At 37.6% G+C, this 24,462-nt stretch overlaps 4 protein-coding genes across 6 annotated transcripts in view; 2 read left to right on the forward strand and 2 right to left on the reverse strand.

The window, feature by feature from the left end:
- Nucleotides 1–4,432, reverse strand: part of arhgef25b (Rho guanine nucleotide exchange factor (GEF) 25b) — a 12,110-nt gene extending 7,678 nt beyond the window's left edge. Inside the window, exons 1-2 of one of the 2 annotated variants that reach the window (XM_026259835.1) lie at nucleotides 4,214–4,432; nucleotides 2,360–2,486 (exon numbers count right to left, since the gene is read on the reverse strand). In XM_026259835.1, the coding sequence (XP_026115620.1) occupies nucleotides 2,360–2,486; nucleotides 4,214–4,309 (223 nt within the window). In that variant the 5' untranslated portion in view covers nucleotides 4,310–4,432. Of the gene's footprint in view, nucleotides 1–476; nucleotides 1,938–2,359; nucleotides 2,487–4,213 lie in introns of those variants that run through there. The other variant, XM_026259846.1, reaches the window with a different exon arrangement.
- Nucleotides 4,433–5,797: 1,365 nt separating this feature from the next.
- ankrd33ab (ankyrin repeat domain 33Ab) lies at nucleotides 5,798–10,897 on the forward strand. 2 transcript variants are annotated; one of them, XM_026259893.1, is made up of 5 exons: nucleotides 5,798–5,958; nucleotides 6,539–6,875; nucleotides 7,513–7,642; nucleotides 7,904–8,044; nucleotides 8,917–10,897. In XM_026259893.1, the coding sequence occupies exons 2-5, from the start codon at nucleotides 6,603–6,605 to the stop codon at nucleotides 9,768–9,770; spliced, it is 1,398 nt and encodes a 465-aa protein (XP_026115678.1). In that variant the 5' UTR covers nucleotides 5,798–5,958; nucleotides 6,539–6,602; the 3' UTR covers nucleotides 9,771–10,897. The 2 variants fall into 2 exon arrangements, with proteins under 2 accessions (XP_026115678.1, XP_026115681.1); XM_026259896.1 differs by lacking the exon at nucleotides 5,798–5,958 and having other exon boundaries at nucleotides 6,489–6,875.
- A 911-nt stretch (nucleotides 10,898–11,808) lies between these two features.
- On the forward strand, nucleotides 11,809–16,517 carry LOC113094202 (uncharacterized). Its single transcript, XM_026259905.1, has 8 exons — nucleotides 11,809–11,910; nucleotides 12,393–12,443; nucleotides 13,168–13,500; nucleotides 13,594–13,905; nucleotides 14,078–14,413; nucleotides 14,632–14,759; nucleotides 14,865–15,045; nucleotides 15,837–16,517. The coding sequence occupies exons 1-8, from the start codon at nucleotides 11,889–11,891 to the stop codon at nucleotides 16,019–16,021; spliced, it is 1,548 nt and encodes a 515-aa protein (XP_026115690.1). The 5' UTR covers nucleotides 11,809–11,888; the 3' UTR covers nucleotides 16,022–16,517.
- Nucleotides 16,438–21,304, reverse strand: krt4 (keratin 4). Its single transcript, XM_026259909.1, has 9 exons — nucleotides 20,777–21,304; nucleotides 18,949–19,157; nucleotides 18,795–18,855; nucleotides 18,609–18,704; nucleotides 18,342–18,506; nucleotides 18,130–18,255; nucleotides 17,823–18,043; nucleotides 17,646–17,710; nucleotides 16,438–17,546 (listed from the first exon to the last, which is right to left on the reverse strand). The coding sequence occupies exons 1-9, from the start codon at nucleotides 21,191–21,193 to the stop codon at nucleotides 17,398–17,400; spliced, it is 1,509 nt and encodes a 502-aa protein (XP_026115694.1). The 5' UTR covers nucleotides 21,194–21,304; the 3' UTR covers nucleotides 16,438–17,397.
- Nucleotides 21,305–24,462: the final 3,158 nt, after the last annotated feature.

Consider the following 24,462-nt stretch of genomic DNA (forward strand, 5'->3'; position numbering starts at 1 on the left):
GAGAGAATGAGGGACAGAACAGAGGGGATTCTACAATTTCTGTGTGATATATGGATTAGCTGTTTCTAAAGGTCACATTACCATAATCCTGCAACAACCATTCACACACACACACAATACATCAGAAATAATACATTTCTATAGATAATCCATGAACAATAACACTAACACACACACACACACACACAAAAAAATTTAAAAGTTAATGGTGAACAAAATAACAAAATAACAGTTCATGTCTACAAAGGTTGAATGCATGTATTATTATGAAGCAAAATAACAAGTTTACATGCAAGCGATGTTTTTCAAACTCTATAAATTAAGATTTTATTGTCAATTAATCATTTTGGCCTTATCAAGTTTTCTGGGAACACATTCAGAATGTTAATCCTGTAAAAACAGCAAAGCCTAACAATGTGCAAATACACTTAAGGTACACATGTCAAAAGTGAAAAAGCTACTAACGGATCTCTTACCTTGCTGTGTGAAGCAGCACTTACACCTGGCCAAAACTTTCCGACAGAAGTGTGCACCGCCACACACCCCTGGGCCACGACGCCCCATTATACCAGCCGGGTAAACACAGCTGTACCACCACCCTGCAGCATGGCACTGTGACGATGTTTACTCCTACTCTCCTACTCTCGGTTCAGAGGTAATCCTGAGCTCTGAATTTACATGCAACATCTGTATAATCCCTCTGCTCTTATCCACATAGACCCACATCACATCATGCCTGGATTCAAAAAGATATTATTTCTGTAGACTGCCTCTTCACCTCTTCGGCAAAGAAGAGGGTCAGAAAGTGAAAAAATGGGAGGGGTATTTAAAAACAGTGATCCTACTTTATTACTACTGTACTGAAAGTTGGTGTGTGAGAGAGGGTGAGAGATGCTCCTAATGTTATCTCACCTTTACTTTCTAGCTGCTGTTAACTGTGCACATCTAGCAGCACTAAAAGGAATGGCAAATTCCTTTTAGTGCTAAAAAAATAATAAAAATAATGACCATTTCCAAACAAGTTCCTTAAAGTCACAATGAAATGGAAACAGTGAAACATATATTTATGTTATACGACATATATCCAAGAAAGTTTAACAAATTATTGAAAAAGAAGAAAAATGCAGGGCAGGGAATTGGTTGAATCATTTGTTAATCTGATTTTTAGATGTAATCTTGCAAAACAGAAGCATCATGTTTTATTTCATGAAACATTTACATGAACCAGTAAAAAAATATATAAAAATTCAAATATGGGTAAATTTTAACTTCAGAAAATTCTTATAATATTTTCTTCTGTATTGTGAAGTTAAGGAGAGTAAAATGCATTCTTGAGAAAAAAAAAGTAGAAAGGGACTTTCTTGTCATTTTGCTGGAATGGGGAGGGAAAGTTCAAGTTTTTGAGAAAAAAAATAAAAAATAAAAGAATAAATGATGTGTACAGATTATTAATTTATCCTATAATAAACATTGCATTAATACATTAAAATAAGAGTTGTCGATTTTGATTTCATGGTGACATTCAACATGCGTTTGATTTTAAAATGTGCCATAAATCTACACTGTTGTTGGAGTGAATCTAGAAAGGCTACAACACTTGACAACATACACTTCCGTATGCACAAGACGTAAAGACAGGATAAACGAATAATAGCACAGGATGTATATCAGTCTTCAGGTACTACAGTTCACTCCACATTTAAAAACAACCTAGTATTGCCATCTTATGGTGAAACATCAAGAAACATATAAAAGGTTCCTTTTTCTCGTTCATGGTAGGCTACTAAAACATTTATCTTGGAATAATGTAGGCTATATCTGTACAGAGTGAAATATTCGGTAACACTTTAGAATAAGGTTCCATTAGTTAATGTTAGTTAATGTATTAATTAACATGAACAAACAATGAATAATACATTTATTACTGTATTTATTCATCTTCGTTAATGTTAGTTAATGAAAATACAGTTATTCATTGTTAGCTCATGGTAATTCACAGTGCATTAACTAATGTTAACAAGCACAACTTTTGATTTAAATAATGCATTAGGAAATCTTGAAATTAACATGAACTAAGACTTATAAATGCTGTAGAAGGATTGTTCTTGCTTAGTTCATGTTAACGAAAGTAGTTAACTAACATTAACTAATGGAACCTTATTCTAAAGTGTTACCAAATATTCACCTGAAGATAAACCATGTAAGGATTTTTGTTCTTGTTTTTGGGCATCTCCATGTAAATTTATTAGAGAATGAGAAAGAGTGTGTTTACATGTTTTGTGTGTGTAATGAAGAATTCCTGTTCAGTGGAAAGAAGAGCTCTCCTAATCATAATGCAAGGGTATGTTTGACCCCTCACCTTTGCCCTCAGGTATGTGTTTGGGTCTTGAGCTCCAGCTTTGTTCTCCATTTTCCCACTCTGTACCCTTCTCTGAACAACCCTGCTTGTCTTGGAGTAAAAGACTCCTTTCGGTGTGTTCTTGCATCTGAAACGGATCATAAAATTTTATGTTATCCTCAAGCTCTGAAAGGGCAAATTCATATGACTCTTAAAAAATGCATACCTCATCCAGACCAACAAGACACTTTATTTCTCAAGAAAACATTTAGGATTTTGGGTGAAATATGACCCTGATGTCTTTATTTTCCTTTTTTATTATAAGTAATTATATGGATATGTTGACAATCCATGTTTTTTAATGTTTTTGTTGGGATTTACAGTCTTTACACATCTTTCCATTAACAGACGATCCAGACAATGCATTTTAAGCTAAAATGAGTGTGTATAATTGTTTGTTTTCTAAAGCTCTTAATGGCCTCGCCCCTCCTTATGTAGCTGAGATGCTCACTATTTATCAGCCAAACAGGGTTCTTAGGTCAACAAATCAACTTTTGCTGGAAGTCCCAAGGTCATGATACAAACACTGGGGTGATTGGGCTTTTTCTATAGCTGGGCCCAGACTCTGGAATATGCTTCCCACGGATAAGCTTACCACAACTGACCTGGGCCTTTTTAAAGCTAAGCTTAAAACTTATTTAGTCTGGCTTTTAATATCTAGCAATTGTTGTGACAATTTTATGTATTTTATGTATTTTTGTTGTTGTTTGATTTTATAATTATTTGAATTTTTTTTATTGGAAAGCACATGGTTCACCTTGAGTTTTGTAAAGGGCTGTATAAATAAATGTTGATTTTTGATTGATTGATCATGCCTACTGTATCTATTGTAGGAATACATCCAAATTACAGTGTGCCCGAGGCCTTATCTTGTGTGCTTGCTTCCTTTGTTTGCAGCAAACATTCGGCAGGTTGGCCTAGTTGGAGCAATCTCTGCACTGAGCTGATTACTTGTTGTGACAGGTTTGACAAATTTCTATTGAAGACTTAAAGTCTATGAAGTAATCATTTTCTGTTTAGAGAAGTTCAAAGAAGCCCACCGTCTTTCAAAAAGACAGCGACTGTAAAGACTCACTAAAAATACTTGAGACAGATTTGCACGCGGTCCATGTAATTTTTGCTGATTGTGTTGCTGGTGAACAGAAAACATGCATCCTTAGGCATAAGAAAAGAGCCACAGACTTTGTGACAAAGTGTTGTTGGCATGCTTGCACATTATTATGGTATTGCTAAAGCATCCAAGTTATTTACACAAGCACAAGAGAGAAAATACTATACTGTAAGAAAGGTAAAAACTAATAATAATATAGTGTTGTGTACTGATTAAAACAGTCAGCATAAGGATAGTTGACATGTCCTGGGGTTTAATATGCTGCTTTGTACTTACATTAAAACATTACATTTTGCGAATGCATATTTTTGATATCTAGGGAAATGTAATATACAGACACAACATTTACGTACTGTAGAAATGTGTCTGTGAAAGGGTTTAATAAACATTGATGTAAAAGAAGTTAATGTACATTATTACAAAATCACACACTGAAAATGCATCATTTAGTATGTCATAAAGAGTCAACATTCAGCTTCTACTGATATAGACAGTAGTCTATTATATGACTATGTACAGTATATACTTTACACTATAGTTTGGTTGAAAGTGGTCTCCAAAAGTGGTTTATATTTATCATTTTAAATATGCAATAATGTATGGTTATGGTTCCGGTTAGAGTTGTTGTTGTAATTAAAATGAGAATTTTATTAAAGCTCAATGGAACAATTTAAAAGTTAACATGTAAGTTTGTGTTTGCTCACCCAGTGCTGATTACTCAGGGCCAAGGATGGGAGAGTGTTTGATAGAGACATCAGCAGTTGCTCTGTGTTTCCCTGAAGTTTGGCCAAGCTCTTCATCTTCTCTTTCTCTTCTCTGTCTCCAGACTGATGAAGGAAATTTTTGCTTGTATGTTTTGCTGTGTCTTCTCAGTGCTGTCCCGCTTAATCCCCACTCAGCTCTTCCTGACTCACAGACACACATTCTTATCTTCTCCCCCTCTGCTGTCCACCACCCAATCCCTCCCTCTTCTCCAACACCCTCTTGCTCCATCTTGACCTCCCTGGGCCAGAGAAAGAGTGCAACGAGAGAAAAAAATTGAAAGGTTGAGAATGTTATTCTTAGGGTTAGTCTAATGTACTTCTAAAATAAAAAACAGCATGTTTTCTATGTGACCCTGGACCACAACTCCAGTCATAACTAGCATGGGTATATTTGTAGCAATAGCCAGTAATACATTGTATTGGGTTAAAATTATATATATTTTTCTTTTATGCCAGAAATCATTATATATATATATATATATATATATATATATATATATATATATATATATATATATATATATATATATATATATATATATATATATATATATATATATATATATATATATATATATATATATATATTGTCCTATCCTAACAAACCATCAATGGAAATACATTGTGTATACATCTCAATAATAATTCAAATGTCCCCTTATGACTAGTTTTGTGGTCCTGGGTCACGTGTGTGTGTGTGTGTGTGTGTGTGTGTGAGTAACAAGGATCACTCACTTCCTTAAGTGCTGCTGGGATACAGGAGGATTAACTTAATATGTGCTTAAATTAGATACTTGTGTTGTTTTGTGAAGACTTGATGATAAACAAGTTTTTATTCTATATTTTAATATAAAATATAAAATTCCTTTAGAATTGCAAGAATGAATGCAAATTTGCTTGCAATTTTACTGTAGGTTATTTATATATTTTTACATAAAATCTTATTGTGAGTCTGCTTGTTCAGTTAATAAGCACAAAATGTTTTTGTTAATTCCATAATGATCATTGGTATTTATTTGTGGCACAGTAATCAGACAAATTTCTGTGGGGCTGCTTTACGGAGATGGTTTGTCCTATTTTGACTCTCTGAAGAGGCAGACATAAAATGTTAATTAATAATTAAACATTGCAACTGGTCATGTAAGGACAGTTTAGTCAGCAAAGTATGTCATTCTGTCTTGAAATCTTATCAAAGACAGCTTGTAATTTACTTTTCATCACAATCCATATAATTCTCTGAGCTAAAAGGTGAGTCCCTGTGACATAAAACAAACAAAGCCCTGAAACACACCCACTGTATGTTAAACTTCATCAGGATTATTGCATGCATGATCTTTAATACTTATACTTTAATTAACAAGTGAGAGCATGATTGGGTTTGTTTGTCAGTATGAGACGGAGATAAAGAATCAGAGACCATTTTGAGTATGTGTGTGTGAAAGGTGATTATTCTCCAAAAGAATTAGGTCCTTTTTGATCCCGAAAGGCATTAGTCAGTCTAATGACCTGAGGTGTTACAGAGCATTTATACACCCCTGTGTGTTCACATCACATACTACTGCACACACGATGAGGAAGATGTCAAGCTGATGGTTGTATTTTCTGCAAGCTAAGGTTTCTGATAATGACTTGAGACATTTTTTAAGGGATTAGCAGCATTCACTTCTTCTGAAGTGTGAACACAGGTGAGTTAAACTCTTTTGAAATCTATATCTATTTGAAATCTAGTTTAAAATGTATTGCCAGACTGTCAGTAAGCTTTCAAGAGCATCCTGCGGTTTTCTAAATTGTTCATTAGAGCACTAAAGAGAATGTTTTTACTTTATTGTTGAAACCTTTGGTTTTGTTTTTTGCTATTTTTGTATGACACACAGAACCAGAACAACATTTAATTAATTAATAGAATTACCAGTTTTGTAACAACTTAAAATTGTTGTATCAACATATACACATATGAATAGTAGAGTTAACTGAGGTAACGTGTGTTTTTAGAGTGTACCGTATATATAAGCCTGTTTACAGATATCTGTGTATTTTAAGCCTGAGCAGGCCAGATTTAGAACTGACAATTACAGCACAGCTGACCCAGGCTAAATCTGGAGCTATGAAAACTCCTAACTTTCTTGCATCATAAGCTTTTGAGTCAATTGAATGGTAACGGTTGCCATCACTGACAGTGCTTTATTTGTTTGTTTATTGATCTATTTGAAGGTTCTTTCACTTGATCAGAGAGCCTTGTGGTTTATCTGGTCTGTTTACCTCAAGACAGGGGCCTCACTTTCCTCATATGCCAACAAAGATGGTATAGGCAAGACTGATCTCTGGAGGCATGGCAGCAGTTCAAAGATCTGCCTTTGTGGACCCAAATCTGGGGTCAGGCCCGGACGAGGATGAAATCTCATTGTTGGAAGAAGAGTCGGACTCTGGAAGCTTGTTGTCCGATGATTCTGTTCTTCCGGATTATGAACAAGAGGAAAGGAAAAAAGGAACTGCCAACACACTATATGAGGCTTGTGTCCAAAATGACCCAGAGGCACTGAAGAGAGTGTTGGAACGAGGTGTGACCTATGATGAGGTCATGGAAGTTGACCTTAATGGCAGGGTAAGACAGATGACAGATTAGTATTAAAAGGACATGAGACAGACTGGCCAATCACAGAGGAGTAAAATCATGCAATAAAAATATGTACAGTACTTTTTTTATATATAATTTTTAGGTCAACCTGGATCGCTGTTTTGGTTTCCAAAATGTAAATATATTTTACTGTATAAGTAGAATTATGTCTGAAGTTAACATTTCTTGATAAGACATGATAAGACAATTGATAAGATAAGACAAACATTGTCACTCCAGATGTGAAGTACAACTGCAATAAGGGTATGTTTACTTAAGAAATCAGACTACATAGTCTTTATGTAGCAACTTGTTAACACTTTCAAAATTCATGTTTGCGGCATGGCTACATGCACTTGTAACCTAACAGCAAGAAAAAGTCAGTTTAAGTAATGTTAACAGATATTGTACTCCTAACTCATCACTGGAAATTCCTGAGGAAACCACTGTCTTGAAAAAAAAAAAAACTCATGGAACAGTTTTTGATCATTTTATTAGTGTCACGGGGTTATTACAGTTTGGTTGATTAGAACATAGTTACCTGTTGATCTAAAGTGTCCATATATTTTTTCATATCTCTTTACCTTTTCACCTGTCTAAGAATTACCATGATTCTTTCTTGTAGAATGGACTGATGGTGGCTGCATATAAAGGCTTTCTTCCAGTTGTTTACGAGTTGCACGGCTGTCCACATCTGGATATTAACCACCAAGACAATGAAGGCAACACTGCTTTAATGATCGCAGCTCAAGCTGGTCAGTTGTTGCAATATGTGATGCCAATGTCTTGGTGGAAATTAGATGAACTGCTGCCTGGACTCAATAATAGTGTTCCAGGCAAATAGTGTTGATTTTTGTGAATATGATGGAATAACTCTAATTTACATAGAATTAAGGAATGACAAAGACTTCGTGTTAAATACTATTTGAGTTTTTATGAATGTACCCCATTTCTTCATTTTGTATATATTCAAAACTATAAAGTAAAAAAAAAGTGTTTAATCTTTCTGTACACAGGTCATGTCTCCATATGTAACTACATCATGAATTACTTCCCTGGAGCAGAGACAGAGATCAGAGACTACAGAGGATTCACTGCCCTCATTAAAGCTGCCATACAGGGCAGGAATGATGTGGTGGCAGCTCTTATAATGCACGGTTAGTATAGTTGAACAAATGGTGAGCATGATTTCACCAAGTAAAAAATGTTCCTGAATCAACATCCATTCCAATCAAGAAATCAGATAGAGATATAACTTTTTCAGAAAATATCTGTTTTAGGTTTACAATCAGGGTAAGGTGCTTCTACACTCTTGTTACAATGCTGTCTGATTACCAATTTGTACGAATTGTCTAGACCCCAGTGACGGGTAGGTTTAGGGGCGGCGTTAAGTGAAGGTCATTCAAACAATTTCATACGAATTGTGCAACTCGTAAAATATCTATGATTAAGTAGAAATTGTATGAATTTGTACAAATGAGGTCACACAAATTCCTACGAATTAGCAACCTTGTAAAATATGTACGAATTGCTGTGAGATCAGTCGAATCATTTCCCACTGATTTTAGGAATATATTATGGGTAGGGTTAGGTTTAGGGGTAGGGATTGGGATTGGGTTAAATCTATATTTTTGTACAATAATGTTGATCCAGTGTCTTCAAAAGATGATGATCCAGGAACATGTCTTACTTGGCAGAATCACAGCGACCTTGAACACACACATGCTGATATGTTGAAAATGGTCCCTCATTATTTTGGCATTGCATATATCCATCACATCACTGGGGGGAGACGAGAAGTATCCCACATTGCCAATCAAGAATGGCGTAGCTGGCATTGAATCAGCTGCCTCAGTAGCATCCATAAGATTAATTAATTAAGCAGCCCAGCAAAAGATCTGTGGAAGACACAACATGACTAGACAGACAAAGGGATTTCTTACACAGTATTCTTTATTTTTAGAAGTATATTCCTCCAGCATTCTTCTGATATACAACTTGTTAAATTCTCTGTATTGTTCTGTTTTAGGTGCTGATGTAAAGGCTGTAGACTCCAACCGTGGTAAATGTGCACGTGACTGGGCACTGAAAACAGGTCGCTTTGACACGCTGAATCGTCTGCGTCACCTTGCGCTCCATCCCACAGCTGAACAGTTCTGTGACACCTACGTTCCAGAGTGGCCCAACCTTAAGGTGCTGGTCAGCAAAGCAACAGCCAATAAGAGTGCCAGCCAGAAGCTGACCCATCATCTCAAGGGTACTTTTGGTTTCAGTTTCCCACGTGACCCGCAGGAAAATGGTGTCATGGATCACATGGTGCGAATGACCACCAGCCTACACAGCCCGCTCATAGCCACGGCCACACGGCCGCTGTGCCCAAGCAGCCCTCCACAGATGGGTAAACGTCGGCTTGCTGTGGCTGAACTGATGCAGAAGTACTCACAGAAGCAGCTGGAGGAGAGTTCACTGTGCCATCGAAACAGCTCCATCTCCTTCATTTCTTCTTCTGTCCACTCGGCTGAGTCTGTCTCTTTGTCCTGCTGTGCCGATACAGAGAGACGCGGCAGTGTGCTGTCCATTGCTCAGTCTGGAATGCGCACATTCATTCCTCGTAGTATGGCATCAAGGCGCAGTAGCATCTTCCCCTCTGGCTGTATCCCACAGATTGAAGTTACTAAATCCTCTGAGCCCACCCCAAAAAAGGAGAAGAAGAAAAAAAAGCAGAAAGGTTACCTGGAGCCTCCAAAGTGGAAGTATAAGGAGGCCAAGGATGAGAAGAAGAAAGAGAAGAAAGTATTGAAGGAAAAGGAAGAGAAGGAAAAGGAAAAGGAGAAGAAAAGCAAAGACAAGGATAAAGGAAAAAGGAAAAAGGAAAAAGCGTGATGACTAAGATGGGCTTTCTGAACCCTCAGTAAGGTTGTAGATGCCTTCAGTGTAATTGTGTGTGGGGAAATGCTTGATGACAGATTCAGTAAAGCAATGCAGTGAAGAACGCATGGGCCCTGAAAAGAGGAAGTGCATTTTGAAACCTCAGTGGTGCATTCCTGTCTCACGAAAATCCCTTCCAACTTCCTATCAGGGCAATTTATCTATGACGGTTTAAGTCAGTCTTATAGGCTTTAAGGTCTCTGATTGGATGACTTACGTGTAGAATAATTCCTGAAAGAGTGCTGTATGTAAATAATCACATACAGTACATCATCAGAACTGAATAGTGCTTTTTCAGAAAAAAAAAACACAGTTACATTAACCACAGTTTACTTGCAAAATTACTGTATCCCACAGCAATTAGGGTTATGTGCAACAAACTTCTGTAATCAGGTTACATCATTTCCAGATCAGATTTCTTTTGTATGTGCTTTCTTAAATATGGAGTTTTTTCACTCAAGATGCCTTTGAAGCAAATATACCACTCATAACAAATGTCAATCACAAACGCAGATTGCTATCTAAAAAATATATATTTTTCTTCTTCTCACTAAAATTTGGATATTAAAACTGAATAAATTCCTGCAATAAAAACAAATAGCTAAGTTACATTAAAAGTTCATAGATAGCACTCCGTTCATACTGCTATTAATACTTTCTTGACAAGCGGATGCAACGAGACCAGCTTTGCGGTTTGGTCAGATGACAACAAAATACCCTATTCACCTCCTAAAAAACTAAAAAACTATTTTTTGCAACTACTGTACTTTCAGAAAAAGTACAATGCTATAAGGTACATTCTTGTACCTTATTTACCTCCATCTACTACATATTATGCTACATATTAGTAACTTAAAGGCAGTGGTTCTGAACTTTGTTCCTGAGGAGATCCTTTGTATGTCTCTCTTGTCTAACACACTCAGTTCAGTTGATGGATTCTCTTCTAATGAGCTGATGATTTCAATCAGGTGTGTTAAAGAAGGAAGATATACAAATAATATTGATGATGTATTATGTTTGTAAATGTGTATGATTGTATTGTAACATACTGTAAATATGATTTAATAAACTATGTAAACCGAAGTACACAAATATCTTATTGGCTATCTCTTACCCTCTCTTCTACCTGTTTACATCTCTGACAGCACTGAAGGGACAGACGTGAGGCTGAACAGTCAGTAATCTGCTCTCTCACAGTTATGCAACACAACCATGTGGAGAGCAGCGGTAAAACCAAGCTGGATTAGAGATCTAGCCTTGTCTCTCAGGTCAGGCAGAGGTCTCTGGATAAGTTTGGGATCGTGAGCCATGGCTACTAAAAGACATGCTCTGGAATCCCTTTTGTAGTTTTAAGATCTATATCACCAAGGAGAGATAAATGATGTGCACCCAATATTACAGAACATAAAGACTAGATCTGAAATTAACTGAGTGGCCATAAGTGACAACTAAACATTTTAGAATTAAGGAATTCACACCACTTATAAATTTAAAAGGAAAATTGTTAGATATTTCTTTAAGATTTCTAATGTGTGGACAGAGGTGTCAAAATCAATTAAGGCCAATTAGAAAAATTGTAATTGTACTAAAAAAAAAATATATATATATATATATATTGTAAATGAAAACTGCAGCACGATAAGAATGAAAACTGCTTAAATTCACAACAAAGCAGAGCTGAAATTTCCAACTGGTGAAACACTGTGTTAACCAATAGGAAGTTCGCTGACCTCAAAAAAAGGATGCTTTTTTTTTCTTTTAGCCCACTTCATTGTGTGTAAACTATTTCAATGATTTTTTTATATAAGAATTAATACATTTACATACTTTAATTTAAGATATATATATATATATATATATATATATTGCTAAAAAACTTTAGCAAAATTCACTGAAATAGCTTACACACAATGTAGTGGGCTAAAAGAAAAAAAATTGCATCCTTTTTGAGGTCAGTGAACTTCCTATTGGTTAACACAGTGTTTCACCAGTTGGAAATTTCAGCTCTGCTTTGTTGTGAATTTAAGCAGTTTTCATTCTTATCGTGCTGCAGTTTCATTTGCTGGTGTCAGGATGATTCTTCCCAACATAGGAGGTAAGGGTTTATTTAATTTACCTGATGTTTTTAAACGACTGGCTTCTCTGAATTCAAATTAACTTTGTTTCAGTTAATTATATTTACAGTAAATTGCAGCTAACAGTATAAATTAGAACATTTGAATCAGGGTACCCAGTTCTTCACAGTGAGGGAGAAAATTAATTTATATAACTATTATTGTTTCTAAACATATAACACAGAGTAAGCAGGACTGATCAGATTCAGACAGGTCAGTCTGGCCAGGGTAGAAGTTTGTCTTGAGTTAATTTAATTTAATTCACATTAATACATGTTCAAATGTATTCACAGACAGTAGGCCTTAAAGCTAACTCTGCAAAATATAAACTTTTTTTTTTTTTTTGGTATATATCTGAGTATAATGTCTTGCATGTTGCACGTTGCAACATGGATATTTCATGTACTTTAGTTTGGGAAAATGCTGTTTTTCACAGTATATTGCAATCACTCTTTCTTCATAGCGCTAACTGTGGTGTGCTGGATAATGTGTGTGAGAAACGCAGAGTCTCAGGGTAAGAATCATTCACCTAGTCCTGTTCATAAGCTGATAGACACATACTGTATGGTCGGGTCAGTAAAATGAAGAAGGAAGTTTATCTTTTCTCAGTTAGTCATCTTACATTTATCTGTCACGTTGTTTGTATGTATGAAGTATTCTCACTAAACTGTCCTGTTCATAAAAATACATTAACTAAACGTTAATATAGGTTGTTGGGATTCTTTTTAAAAAGTATATACTGTATACTGTGTCTGTAAAAACATAAATAGACATTAAATTGGATGTGCAATAATAATAATCAGCTCATGATGCACGCAGTAACATGAAACTTGTTTTTTTTTTTTTTTAAAAAGCCTGATTTATTTATTTATTTATTTATAATAACTGCTTTGTATTTTAACTCATTTTAAAATGTAATTTATTCCTGTAATAGAAAGGCTGAATTTTTAGTTCAGCAACCAATACTCTAAACTTCAGTGTCACATATGGTTGTTTGTTTTAAGCCTAAAAGTTTTACTCAAGAATTAATGTTTGAAACAGTTAGACTACAAATTGCCTGTTATGATTTGCTTTTATTTAGTGTTGATTATAGGATTTGCTGAATATGATAATCGATTCGAAAATGAACAAGCACATAGTAAATTAAATGAAAAGCAGCTGCAGAAATGCTGATCCAACATTGCTGTTTATAATGAGTGTTGTCCTTGTCCTTTTCTTTTTCTGTCTCTCACCTCCAGCATATGCTCCAGCCCCTACATTCGGATATAGATTCAGAATAAATGAAAGTAATATTGAGCTAAACACTATAGTAGAGGTTGCTTGTAGCACCACCTGGAATGCTCCGTATCCCATAACTTTGTCTGTGGGCAGGTTGGAAAGCCCCTCGCAGACCCCAGAAACCTCAGAAGCCTGGGTGACATCTGACGTCATCAATCATTCAGATGTCAAATATTTCACAATCCCTGCAACGGCCAAGTTTGAAGGAAAAATTGTATGCTGGTACAAATCCACTAAAACTCACTTAAAGAATCCATATTCTGAATTAAGCAGCCCTATAACCTTAGTCGTATGTAAGTTTTATTAAGCATATGATTATATCTTAATGTATTATGTATTAGACATTTTCTACTGAATGTCACTGTTTCTTTCTCTCTTTTTCCCAGCTGCCCTCCCTCATCCCAAAGTGACTGTGCAACCCAAACTTTTTCGTAAGGGTGAAAATTACAATGTATATTGTGACTCAGGCGATATCCTAGCCACAAACTTCACACTGAGTCTGTATTACCGCCTCCTCCCCGTCACCCCTGGCACCAACTGGACCCTCGCTGGTTCAGTGTTTCTCACAAATGTCACCAGTATCGTTTTAAGACAGACAAATGTTGTTGTCCCAATAGAGTTTGCTTGCAGTATGGAGATGTTGTACAATGGGAAACTCTTACATTCATCTCTGTCCAACAGTGAACAAGCCATCCCAGGTACAGAAGAGCAATGCATTCCCTTTTATGAGGAAATTTAAGTGTTTAAGTGTGTCCATTCATCATTTAAATGTAGTTTTCATTTAGTTGACGTCTAGAAGAAACAATTGGGATCTGATTTGGGATACAAGTAAAGTGTGTATGTATATTTTCTACCCGTGTGCTCCATTAGAAGAGCTTCCGGTTCGGCTCTGGGAGCAGGAACGTGGCGAGAGCTGTCTAGGATATCTGGATATCACTCTCAAAGGCAAGTGGGAACCTGTTTGTCAGAAGGAAATCGATACCACAGCCGATTCATCTGCCGCTGCTGCCACGGCTGAAGTGGTGTGCAGGGAACTGGGATGTGGGCATGTGCTGAAGTGGGAAAGGCTTTTGGACAACAGACGGCAGTTCACACAGACAGTTGGGGGCATCAGATGCACTGGGGAAGAAAAAAAGATCAAAGATTGTTCAGTGGAGGAAATTGACGTTTGCAGGCAGAGAGGCACTCTCTATATTGTTTGCTCAGGTGAGACAGTTTGAGGGTAATTGTACAAAATGACATTTTACAAGAAAATGGTTTAAAGGCCCCATGAAATTACCTAATGTGTTTTAATTAACTGGTATTATTGGGGTGGGTGGGGGGTGACAAAATTAAAATAGTGTCTGTTATACCTAAGACCCATAAAACTCTAACTAATGTGACCTTTCTAGTAAATGTCTTGCTCTCACTCTCCACTTTGCCAGATACATTGCCCCGTCCTAAACTGTCTGTGGATAGGTATGGTCCTGACCCCAAACTTTATGTCACGGACAAAGAAAATATGAAAATCTCCTGCTCCATCCACTCAGCTTATTTAAAATCAGACGACTATGTAAATCACCCCACTCACACTTTTGTTGTTACCCTGAATTATTTTGTAATTACATTTCAAATAATGTTTTAGGTACATATACAGCAGTCTTTCTTTCCTGTTTAGGGGTACTTTGAGTTTCGAAAGGATGGTGCATATTTGACTCAGCGTCAAAACATGCCAGGCTACCCCGCATCTTTCACAGAGGATGCCCCAGTGCCTCAAGGAGAGTATGAATGTGTATTCCATCTTACGTCTTCTAAAATTAAACCAGTGTCTCAGCCCAGCAATTCAGTCTTCATTTACAGTGAGTTCCTATAAACAATAACATTTTAATGCATTATAATTAATATAAATGACTTTGTTACAGCACATTGCGTTAAGTCGTAGGACTCTTTACCTCTTATTTATTGTTTAATGCAGAGAATTTTAAATAACAAACGCCAGGGGGCAGTGCTGAACTACTACTTTGTATTTGAGACACATGTTGGTACATTTTTTGTAATTTTTTTACATCATTAAAAAATTACCAACTAAAGTAAGCATAGACCCCTGTCATATTAGTAGGTAAATTAAATGTGTTTATTTTAACTGGATCAATTCACCTTTTTGAGTTGTCATGTTAAGATCAAATGACAAGCTGAAATACTATTTGCTTTGTCTTTGTCAAGATATGTTGAAGCCACATTAGCAAAGTTTTCTCATTGACACAATACTCATGTCCACCATATTGCGAAATAAATGGTCCTTAAAACTGGTTATAAACTTAACTTTGACTGTGCCCCAAAATATCTTCTTTTCTTTTCTTTTTTTTTTTACTTAAAGGGATATTTCACCCAAAAATGAAAATTCTGTCATCATTTGCTCACCCTCATGTCGTTTCAAACCTTCATGAGTTGCTTTGTTATGTTGAACATATAATAAGATATTCTGAAGATTGCTGGTAATCAAGCAGTTGGTGGTTGTTATTGACTTCCATAGTATTTTGTTGTCCTACTGTTTCCTGTCTATGGCTGCCGCCAACTGTTTGATTACCAGCAATCTTCAAAATATCTTCTTAAACTATCCCTTTAACTGATGTCCATTTGTCCTTTGCAGTATACATTCCTCCAGATCCAGTGCCAATTGTTACAGGTGTTCTCACAACTGCTGTTGGGTTAGCAGTTCTGGTGTATATTTGTGTATACAGGACTGCGGCAAAAGAGGAACAGCCTAATGAATTTCCACAGACCAGTAGTGAAAATCCATATGCCGGCCACTCATCTCAGCAACTGGAAGCCTAAGAAATGTCTTTTATGGCTTAAAATTGTATTTAATTTCTTCCCCACAAACTTTAATGTTCGATAAATATTGAAGAAGGCTAAACGATCAGTTAATTTTGCAATGTGGTTGTACCAAAATTTTTAGGAGAAGAGAATATTTAGGTATCAAAGTTAATGTAAAAAAAAACTAAACTACTGTAGTGTTGTAGAGAATCAAGAATAAGGGAGTTCTGCATAAAGTGGATCAACTTTATTGTAATTATTATATTGAATGTATCTGTTTTAATCGTATTAAATCTTTTTTTCTGTCTTAAGTTTATTTGTGGTTTCAATGTCAAATTTTTATCCAGATGTAGTTATTTAATAATAAAATTGCCTATAGTTGGTGAAAACATTTAAACATTTGAAGCAACAAACACAAATCAAAAAGACAAATATTGTAGTCTCAGATTTATTGTATTCAGAATTAAAGTTGGTGTCAGGTCAATCAATACAAAATAAATCTGGTTTAACATGGTTTCATTTTTTTTTTTTGCGTTGTATTTTTTCCATTTATAACAGGGATTGGAAAATATGCTCTCGAAGCAGTTTGAATACAGGGGAAAGTATAAGGTAGTACAGTCACCACACAGTAAATGAAGCTCTTCTCTTAAAACTGGGCAAGTACACAAAGTTTAGGTGGGATGATCCATGAAATGCCATTGTGCCTGTTTTTTGCTGTAACAGATCTCCCTTGAATGTGAGGTAACTGGACATTGGAAGCCCACAAGTTCTTGTCATCAGTTACAGGCTGACAGTATTGTATTTTTTACAGCAAATAGGTAAACTATCCCTGACAGCCATTGCGTAATGACAAAAGTCATTCATTAACAAAAAACAGCTGGGAGCTTGTAACAGCACAAAACATTCAACCAGGAATTTCAGGACCTGTATAGCACATCCCTGATCCAGTGAAACCATGGTACTGCTTGTGGTTATGCTAATGAGACTGAAATCCTATTGTTGTGAAGGGCCTAAATGGCTTCAGTGGTTTCTATGTGTATATAGTTCACTCAAGTCTCAATTTCCCCATACATATCAGTGCAGAACTAAAACAATTCAGTGACTGGGAGCACATATTCTCTGTTACATTCTTTCTGGTGTCATTTTAGTGTAGTTGGGTTGATTATTTAAAATGGCAGTGATGCCACCAGACATGAGATGTATGTTATGGGTAACTACCATCAACACACAGAGCAACCTAAAACTTATTTTATGTTTAAGAAATCATTGTCCTCATCTCCTCATTAACAGGGGATATCTGTCTGGCTAGCACCATAGATTTGTAAGAAGGTTCAGAGTGATCTAGTTGCAGGTAAGGAAGACAGGATGGCGGGTTGGGTTGGGGGCGCTTCTCCTTAATAGCGTTTACTGCTGACACTGGTGACGCTGGTTTTGCTGATGGAGCTACCACCGTATCCTGATCCACCACCAAATCCTGAAGAGCTACTGAAACCACCGCCATAGCCACCGCCATAGCCGAATCCAGAGCCGCTACCAGAGAAACCTGCAGGGGAAGGAACGTTTAGACACGTATTCAACAAGATCTGGAGAATGAGATTCTAAGAAAGATGAGATTTTCAGAGAAGGAGAGAGAGTTATTTACCAGATGAGAGACCTCCAGAGGTCTGCTGCACATGAATGGTGGCTGAAGCTCCACCGCTGGACAGTCTGAGTAAAGCAGACAACAGATTTGCTTGGTGATGTATTTTTGAACCTCAAGGTTTGTTGAAAAGATTTGAGAGTGTAAATAGCAAAGAAATGTTCTTTTAAAACATCCTACCTGCTCTCCTCTCCTTCCAGCAGCTTTCTGTAGGTGGCGATCTCAATGTCCAGGGCCAGTTTGACGTTCATGAGCTCCTGGTACTCGCGCACCTGGCGGGCCATGTCTTGCTTGGCCCTCTGAAGGGCTTCCTCAAGGTCTTTGATGCGGAGCTTGGCGTCCTTCACTGCCAGCTCTCCACGCTCCTCAGCCTCAGCGATTTGAGCCTCCAAGTTGGCACGCTAAAAGGACATAACATACTGAAAGTGAGCCTCTTTATATAAACAGTATGTGAACCTTTTATGTATCAACCCTTGCTCATCATTACCTGTCCCTTGACGGCATCAATCTCATTCTGCAGGCGGGCGATCATGCGGGTGAGGTCTGCGATCTCAGCCTTGGTTGAGCGGAGGTCCTCACCGTACTGACCAGCAGAGCTCTGCATCTCCTCAAACTGTAAAATATATAGACCGAAATCAGCACTTGGATGCCACAGATAAGGTGATCTTCAAGAGTTTAAGCTAGGAGAGCCTGACCAACCTTCTGTTTGTACCAGCTCTCTGCTTCGGCACGGCTTCGGTTGGCGATGTCCTCATACTGAGCACGAACTTCAGCCACAATGGCGTCCATGTCCAGGTTTCTGCTGTTGTCCATCTCTACAACAACTGATGTGTCCTTGATCTGAGACTGGAGCTCACGCAGTTCCTGCAAATGCAGACCAAACAAACAGTAAATTACCTATCCTTACAAAGCAGCACTACTAACATTTTAATTTTGGTTGGCCAAACACAACAGAATTGAACTTACAGCCTCATAGACTGCCCTGAGGAAGTTGATTTCATCCTGAAGAGCATCAACCTTGGCTTCAAGCTCAACCTTGTTCATGTAGGCTGCATCAACATCCTAAAAGAAAATTAGAGTACATTATAACCTATTGCTTTTACAAAAAAACTTCATGTAGTGAAAAAGGTAATTCTTTTAAAGTGTCTTCACCTTCTTGAGCAGAACAAACTCATTCTCTACTGAAGCACGCTTGTTGATCTCATCTTCGTACCTGTTTAGAGAAAGCAAAATGTGAGTAAATATGTTCTGTTTTCCGTGGGGCTTGTTTTATGTCATATCATTGAATTTCAAAATTACAACTCACTTGTTCTTGAAGTCCTCAACCATGCCCTGCATGTTCCTCAGCTCTCCTTCCAGCTTCATCTTCTCATTTCCCAGGCCATCGAGCTGTCTGCGCAGGTTAGAAATGTAGGCCTCAAACATAGCGTCGATGTTGGAGCGGGTGGTGGTCTGTTCCTGGAGGAGACTCCATTTGGTCTCCAGCATCTTGTTCTGCTGTTCCAGGAAACGCACCTATGGAAACAAAGAAAGAATTTTGTGGTTTTTGTCTGAAGATTTTCACTTTCAACCTCTTTGGAGGTTAAAAATGTAGTTGAGAAAGACTGCATTCTGAAAAAAAAGTAGTGAATGAGTGAATAAATGAAGTGGATTGAAGGTTTTGTCTGTCTTGTATGACTCCTTTGTAGTCCTAGCTCTTTAAGTCTCTTTGTGCACCCTCTCTGGAAGTATTGTTTAAGGGAATACAAATGACCATGAGTCATTTTAGAAGGCATTTTTCTGCAGGGTGGAGTGAGGGAAAGGGGGAGGGAAGGTGAAAGTGGACTGACTGGGTGTGGCAGTGTTGCACACAAGCTACAAACTCCCAGACTGGAAAAAACTTCCAGTAATGGCCTTGCCCCAAAACTGCATTGCTTCACAGATAAAACAGAGAAACAAGACATACCTGCCACACCCTGAGGCAGGTTTGTGTGTGGTCTTTGGAGATCAGCCATATATGACAGCACCTGTCTAGCTCATAATCTACTAAACTTGTCTTCATACATTTTTTTTTCTAGATGTATGCAACCTGGATGTACCCTGGGAATATTAGTGCACTTCTTCTTTTAATTATCTTCCTTTTACAATCATTTAAATTTCCCTGTTATCTTAAACCTCAGAAAAGTTTAAAGGCATTTATTGGTATGGTCTTTAACCTGTAACCTGCTAGAAAGTTATAAAGCAGAGTAAATGTTTGGAGCATCTGGTGTCTATGGTCCTGATGACTCATCCTGGTCACACACTGCCAACTGCAAATTCTCCCACAGGCACAAAAAATAAAGGTGTGTGTGTGTGTGTGCTGACTACATGGCCTTCAGGGTGTGTCTTCTGTCCACATTTGCTCAGATAGTTGTGAAGTGTTTGTTTGCAGCCAAATATGGGTGTAACATAGCGTGGTCTAAGTTTTTTTTTTTTTTAAGAGAATGAAGTAAAAGAAAATACACAGCACAAATGGATCTGAATGAAAATTTAAATTTCATAAGCTGTGCAATTTTTGTGGAGTAATAAAGTCTAGACTTTGGACTACACACACATTGGATTCATCTAGCACACTCTATATACAGTACGTGTGTATCTATGACTCACATGGTTGCTAGGTTATTACCTAAACTCCACCCATATTTGGATAGCCTCAGTCATGGGTTTCCGAGGACTTTTTTCCAAGGCTAAAGCCATACTTAGAGAGATCTAGTACAAATGATTTAACATTTACTTTAGCTGATTAGCTTATTACAACTGCTTAGCTTGTACTGCCCAATAAGTAAAGATACTGGTTCTGGTGTAATCAGATGCAACTTTTACATCTATGAAAAATACTTAGCTTGCAGATGTGCTGAAAGAAAGCTGTTGTGCAAGAGAACACATTTTTAAGTGTCACTCAGTTTTTTACAGCTGCAAGCTATTATGGAGTGTAGTAATTCTAAAGGCATCCAGTCTTATGAGTCACTCGTTCAAAGGTCATACTTAGTAATAAAATGAGAGCTCTGTATTTGAATGCACTACAGGCACAGTGCAGAGCAATATCATTATGTATATTTAAATGATATGTAAAAGTCAGTGTTATTTTAAGAGAGACTGAATGCATGAATACTCACTTTGTCAATGAAGGAGGCGAAACGGTTGTTGAGGGTCTTGATCTGGTCTTTCTCCTGTGTGCGGACAGCCTGAATTGTGGGGTCAATTTCCAGGTTGAGGGGGGCCAACAGGCTCTGGTTGACGGTTACAGCAGTGATGGGAGGTGGAATGAAGCCACCACTTCCACCAAAGCTACCACCATAGCCTCCACTCATGCTGCTGCTGCTGCTGAAGCCGTAGTTGCCACCTCCAGAACCGAATCCTGCACCGAAGCCTGGACCAGCACCCACTCCAGATCTCCTGACACTGGACACGCTCACTCTGCTAGAGCCGACGGGAACTGCATAGGCTGACTGGCTGGAGTAAGACTTCCTGATGGAGCCACCACTACCAGCACCACCACCGATGCTGTAGCTGAAAGACCTGGTGCTTGACATGGTGCCTGTTTCTTTGAGTTGCTGAGAAGGAGGTACAGGAGTGCTCTCTGAGACAGGAGAGGAGGAGGTTGCTCACAAAGGAGAGTCACAGTTCCTCTGCGTGTCTCTCTGCAGCTGGCTGACCCCTTTTATACACACACACAGGAGGCGGAGCTGCCTGCTCACACTCATACACTCGCATACAGATGCAATCTGACACACACCCTACCTGTTAGACAGGTACAGAGAGAAAGTGGCAAGATTAATGGTGTCACACCCAGCCCCGGGCTTCGCCTCAGGTGGAGTAAGAAAACATAAGGAGAGGCAGAGACTTGAGGACAGACATTCCAATAGAAACTCTTAAGAAAAATTAAGAAAACACAGTGTAGCTCTCACAGGCTGCCAGCGGGTGTGTTTCCCCCTCAGTATCTGGTTGGCTGAGCAGCCGTAGAGAGCGAGTTAACCTCTGCTCTTTTCAGCAGGGTGGGGCACGAAGCAATTTTTTTTCCATCTACTTTTGCCAGTGTTTGGAACCAGCAGGGGTTTTTTCCCTTTAAGATCTGAAGAGCTGCATTGTTGAGATTAACAAGGGGAAAAAAGAACAGGGAAATCAGTTTCCGTCCATACTGCTGTTGGAAAATGTGCACACACACTTCTGCAAGTCGCTAATGCAGATAATGTGTTCTATGGTAGTAAACTTTGAGGTGGAGCAAAGTGCTGTGATAGGGCTGTGGGAAAACAATGAGAAAGGTTGCCACAAAAATACAGTACACTTAGCTCTACCTGGAAACTTCTTCAGGATCATTCACTTTCCACACCCTGCATAGTCAGACGATTTCTCATTTGTAGTTCAAGTCAACATGATGAGCACACTGCTGGGTGCCACAGCCAGTGCTGATGGACATTCATAGTATTGCACAAGCATCTACATCTATCATGACACTATGATAGTATAAAGCAGGTGTGAAAGGTGTGAGTCTGTGAGATCATTGCCTGGCAATCATCGCTTGGTATGAGTCTGTGACGAGTAGTAAGCTCCAGCTATGTCTCTAGCAATGGCGGGCACAAGCTATTTTAATGACGTGAGACATACAAAGGAAGGAAAGGCAAGAAAATGCATGTCCGGGCTGGATCTCCGGGACATTGTGGAGAGGATTTACTGCAGCAAACCATTACAGTAATTAGACTGTTTTGATTTGGCCAGGAGTTTGGCCAGAGTGTCTGCAGTATGATTTTGGGTATCATTCATGTGCACACATATTTGTGTGCATGCATGTTTTTGTATCTGAGTTTATTTGATCTGAGGTGTATTACACGTTTTTTTCAAAGTGCATGCCATTTGCTCCTAAGAACATAACAGGGTTTGGCACCTTGGCATTATCGCAATGCAACCCGCATTTGCATTGCAATAGTGTATTGTGAGTATGAATATGCAAATATTAGTGTATTGTGAGAATAATATGATAGAAGAATATGAAATATATGGATATGTAAGTAAATACTGTAAGCATTTATCCATGTATTAAAGGGACACACTGAAAAAAAAAAAAAAAGATTACATTCATTTACAATTTTTGTAAGGCAAGTGATTGCAATCTATTTATTTTAGCTACATAAAAAAACATTTGTTGATTTAGTCAACTAAACTTATATAAATCTAGCTAAAATAAAATGATTGCAACCACTTACCTTTAAAACAATTAGTAAATTTAATGAATCATTTTGTTTCAGTGCATGTTTGATGATGAAAGATAAAGATCTGTAGTATCTGGAACATTCCTAGTTTAAGAACTGATGACAAGAATGGACACGCCCTTTATTTGGATCATTAACTGACTGAAAAAACCTTTGAAATGTTGCTTTAAAATAATAACAAAAAATGAAAATGTTGTATAGCACTGACTGGACCTACACTTGCATTCTTTTTCCAATGCGATTTTATCTGAATAAGAGCAGTTCAGATCTAATTTGTCACATTCTTCTTCTTCTTCTTCTTAAAAAAAAAAAAACGGTATGCAGCCAGGCCACCTGTCAGTCACAAGGGTGGAATCATTTTTGCACCGTATTTGCAGATCAAACAGTTGTGGTGCAGAACAGAACATCTTCTGATATGCATTTCATCGGCACCCAATAGTCTGGATGTGATAGAATGAAGCTGAAATCTTGTTTTTATTCCAATTTAGTCCAGTCAGAGTAGTATCTCTGAAGGGGATTAACAAGAGAAACATACTAAACAGCTGTCTGCATTTTAAAAGCATGCAAAACAAAAGTCAGCAGAACAAAACCACAACTGAACAGCACATTCATTAATTAGAATTTTTAATAATGCATGGGGGTATGGAATGATTATTACTTTTCATTGTCCTTTTCATGGACGATACATTCAGTATTTCCATTTCAAACCACTCGTTATTTTAGGTGTTCTTTCACATTAAGCATTTGCAGCAATGTACAGAAATAATTAATTTAAAACTCTACAATTAGATCTACAATTAGATTCACAGTTTAAAGTTGATCACTAAACAATGAAACAATCTACTGCTAAATGTTGTACCCCTGGATTAACATGTCTTTTAGAGGCCTGTTCACTTGCCTGGGGGAGTTTGCTGTGGTATGTCTGTTTTGCATGTAAGACTGCCTTAAAGCTACCAGGCCAGAATCAGCAGGTTTTATACAGCTTGTATTTGGTTATTGAGGTATGTTGACATTTAGACAGTATTATGCCAAAATGACATAGTTTTGTAAAGACATGTTTGGGACTTCAAAAGAAAGGGGGTTCTTAAGAAGGAAGGCCTGCAAAAAAACTGTAGTATTTCTTACCCAATAAACAAACCCAGATTTCAAGAGAAAAAAGTCAGTTAACTAAGAATTAAGGTGAATGAAACCAGTCGGGTCTGTATTTCCAGATTATGGTGGACTGAAGCCCACTCCCATGAAGCGCTACACCTGTCTCAATTCGGCAGAACATGCCTTCTTAAGAAGCAACAAATACAAATTTAATGTCACTATAATTACACACATTCCATCCACCCAAAGTCTTTTTCTCTTGAAGGTCATCAAGATAAGCAATTCATCTCCAAAAATAAATCTTAATTGCATGTGCACACGCATGCCTTTACTTACAACACTCATTGTGAACATCAATGTGTAATATGTGGATAAAGAAACACCCCCAAAAATTGGATGGAAATTTTAGATTCAGATTTTTGCAGAAACACTTGGTTATTATGATTATGTGTGCAGCACTGAGCCAGATACTTTTGTATTTACTGTGTGTTTATTTTCCATTC

Source organism: Carassius auratus, chromosome 6, assembly GCF_003368295.1.
Source record: "Carassius auratus strain Wakin chromosome 6, ASM336829v1, whole genome shotgun sequence".
NCBI classification, from domain to species: Eukaryota; Metazoa; Chordata; class Actinopteri; order Cypriniformes; family Cyprinidae; genus Carassius; species Carassius auratus.

Bases quoted from the DNA above. Each gene is read 5' to 3' on its own strand.
- ankrd33ab (XM_026259893.1), top strand. From the start codon at position 6,603: ATGGCAGCAGTTCAAAGATCTGCCTTTGTGGACCCAAATCTGGGGTCA. The intron at 6,876-7,512 runs GTAAGACAGATG...TCTTTCTTGTAG, and splicing joins AAGTTGACCTTAATGGCAGG to AATGGACTGATGGTGGCTGC. The intron at 7,643-7,903 runs GTCAGTTGTTGC...TTCTGTACACAG, and splicing joins AATGATCGCAGCTCAAGCTG to GTCATGTCTCCATATGTAAC.
- LOC113094202 (XM_026259905.1), top strand. From the start codon at position 11,889: ATGATTCTTCCCAACATAGGAG. The intron at 12,444-13,167 runs GTAAGAATCATT...TCTCACCTCCAG, and splicing joins GAGAAACGCAGAGTCTCAGG to CATATGCTCCAGCCCCTACA. The intron at 15,046-15,836 runs GTGAGTTCCTAT...TGTCCTTTGCAG, and splicing joins CAATTCAGTCTTCATTTACA to TATACATTCCTCCAGATCCA.
- krt4 (XM_026259909.1), bottom strand. From the start codon at position 21,193: ATGTCAAGCACCAGGTCTTTCAGCTACAGCATCGGTGGTGGTGCTGGT. The intron at 18,507-18,608 runs GTAAGTTCAATT...CTGCATTTGCAG, and splicing joins TCAGGGCAGTCTATGAGGCT to GAACTGCGTGAGCTCCAGTC. The intron at 17,547-17,645 runs GTAAATAACTCT...CTTCCCCTGCAG, and splicing joins CTCTGGAGGTCTCTCATCTG to GTTTCTCTGGTAGCGGCTCT.